At 63.7% G+C, this 2,369-nt stretch overlaps 1 protein-coding gene across 1 annotated transcript in view; it reads right to left on the bottom strand.

The window, feature by feature from the left end:
- LOC115949249 (ryanodine receptor 1-like) overlaps nt 1–2,355 on the bottom strand; it is a gene marked incomplete at both ends in the record, with an annotated part of 6,344 nt that extends 3,989 nt beyond the window's left edge. Inside the window, 5 exon segments of the mRNA XM_031065776.1 lie at nt 25–777; nt 1,367–1,492; nt 1,655–1,783; nt 2,102–2,190; nt 2,275–2,355. Coding sequence (XP_030921636.1) covers nt 25–777; nt 1,367–1,492; nt 1,655–1,783; nt 2,102–2,190; nt 2,275–2,355 — 1,178 coding nt within the window.
- Between the last annotated feature and the right edge of the window lie 14 nt (nt 2,356–2,369).

Here is a 2,369-nt window from a genome sequence, read left to right as displayed (position 1 = left end):
CCCCGGCGGCGCCGCCGCCGGAGCCTCGGCCGGCTCCTCTTCCTCCCTGTCCTCGTCTTCCTCCTCCTCCTCGTCGCGCGGCGCCTCCTCCTCGGAGATGCGCGAGGCGATCTGCATCTCGAAGATGGTGTCCTCGCAGAAGTTGACGAAGAGCTCCATCTTCTCGGCCTCGCCGCCCTCGTTGACCACGTCGAAGATGAACTGGCGCTTGGACTCCTTGACCTGCGGCATCTCCCACTGCGCCTTGTTGGCGCCGCTGATCTCGAAGTAGATGCGCTCGATGCGCCGCGCCGCCCCCATGATCTCGATGCGCCCCAGGAAGGGGCGGAAGTAATCCAGGATGCTCTCGGCCTGCTCCAGGAAGGTCTTGAGGCGCTGGTCGTGCGGCACGTGCTCCGACAGGTTGGTCAGCAGCACGGCCACGTTGAAGCCGATGTCGCGCGCCGGCTCCTGGAAGCGCTGGGCGAAGCTCTCCACGTCGATCATCTCGTTCTCGTCGGCCTCGGAGCACGAGAGCAGGAACTGGATCTCGTCGGGCTCGTACTGCTTCTGGCTGTCCATGGCCTTCTGGAAGTCCTTCTTGGAGATGAGCCCGCGCGGGTCGGTGACGAAGTGGCGGAAGGCGTCGGACGAGACGATGTCGCGCAGCTTCAGGAACATGTCGAAGAACTTGAGGATCATGGTGACGTTGCTGGAGGACTCCACCAGCATGTCCACCATCTGCCGGGCGATGGTGCCGTTCACCACGTTCCCTGAGGGGACACGGAGGTGTCACAGCTCTGAGGGTGGCACCCGGAGAGGTGGGGACGGGCTGGAGGGTGTGGGGACACCTTGGGTGGCCAAGGGACACCTTGGGTGGCCAAGGGACATTTGGGTGGTCAGGGGACATTCTGGGTGGTCAAGGGACACCTTGGGTGGCCAAGGGACATCTGGGTGGTCAAGGGACATCTGGGTGGTCAGGGGACATCTGGGTGGTCAAGGGACACCTTGGGTGGCCAAGGGACATCTGGGTGGTCAAGGGACATTTGGGTGGTCAGGGGACATCTGGGTGGTCAGGGGACACTTTGGGTGGTCAAGGGACATCTGGGTGGTCAAGGGACATTTGGGTGGTCAGGGGACACTTTGGGTGGTCAAGGGACATCTGGTTACCGCCCAGTACCTCCCGGTACACCCCAGTGCCCCCCAGTGCCCTCCCAGTTCACCCCAGTGCCCTCCCAGTTCACCCCAGTGCCCTCCCAGTTCACCCCAGTGCCCTCCCAGTTCACCCCAGTGCTCCCAGTGCCCACCTGGGCCAGTTTCTTCATCATGTGTGCGAAGACGTGCAGGAAGCCGACGACGGCGTCCCAGAGGCGGGGGTGGGGGTCACCCCAGTGCTCCCAGTGCCCACCTGGGCCAGTTTCTTCATCATGTGTGCGAAGACGTGCAGGAAGCCGACGACGGCGTCCCAGAGGCGGCTGTGGGCCAGGCTCTGCTGGTTCCCAGTGCAGGGGCCCTGGGGGGACAGGGGGACACTGGGAGGGACCCCCGAGAGACTCTGGAGCACTGGGCAGGTTTGGGGGTTCCAGGTGGGTTTGGGGGTTCCAGATGGGTTTGGGCAGGGGTCTCAGGTGGGTTTGGGGGTCTCAGGTGGGTTTGGGGGTCCCAGGGGTCTCACCTGGATGTACTCGGTGAGGCTGTTGAACACCTGCTTGGCCACGGCCATGGCCTTGGAGAAGTTCCTCTTGCCCTGCTCGTCGATGACGTCCTTGCCCGAGTAGTACCAGTAGAAGTCACTGATGGACTCCTGGGGACATTGGGGACATTGGGGACAGTGAGGGGACATTGGGGACACGGTGACACGGGGCTGGGGGCAGTCACTGATGGACTCCTGAGGACATTGGGGACATTGGGGACAGTGAGGGGACACAGGGCTGGGGACAATCGTCGATGGACTCCTGGGGACATTGGGGACAGTGAGGGAACACTGGGGACAGTGAGGGGACACAGGGCTGGGGACAATCGTCGATGGACTCCTGGGGACATTGGGGACACAGGGCTGGGGACAGTCCCCGGTGGCTCTGGGGACACTGGGCACACGGCGCCAGGTGTGTGTGTGTGTCACCTGCAGGCGCAGCAGGTAATCCACGGTGCAGATGATGATGTTGATGGTGGTCGTGTTCCCCGTCTGCGTCCTCAGGTAGTTCTGGAAGTCTGGGGGGACAGGGACACCCCGGGGTCACCTCGGTGTCACCTGGGTCCCCTCGTGTCCCCAGGTGTGTCCCCAGGTGTCCCCACCGTTGTTGTGGCCCTCGCAGAGCAGCTGCAGCAGCCGGAACAGGTCCTGGGTGAATTCATCGTCCGACATCACCTTCTCCCCTGGGGGGCAACGG

Source organism: Geospiza fortis, unplaced genomic scaffold, assembly GCF_000277835.1.
Source record: "Geospiza fortis unplaced genomic scaffold, GeoFor_1.0 scaffold4946, whole genome shotgun sequence".
Taxonomy (NCBI): Eukaryota; Metazoa; Chordata; class Aves; order Passeriformes; family Thraupidae; genus Geospiza; species Geospiza fortis.
This window is presented reverse-complemented; position numbering and strand designations above follow the sequence as displayed.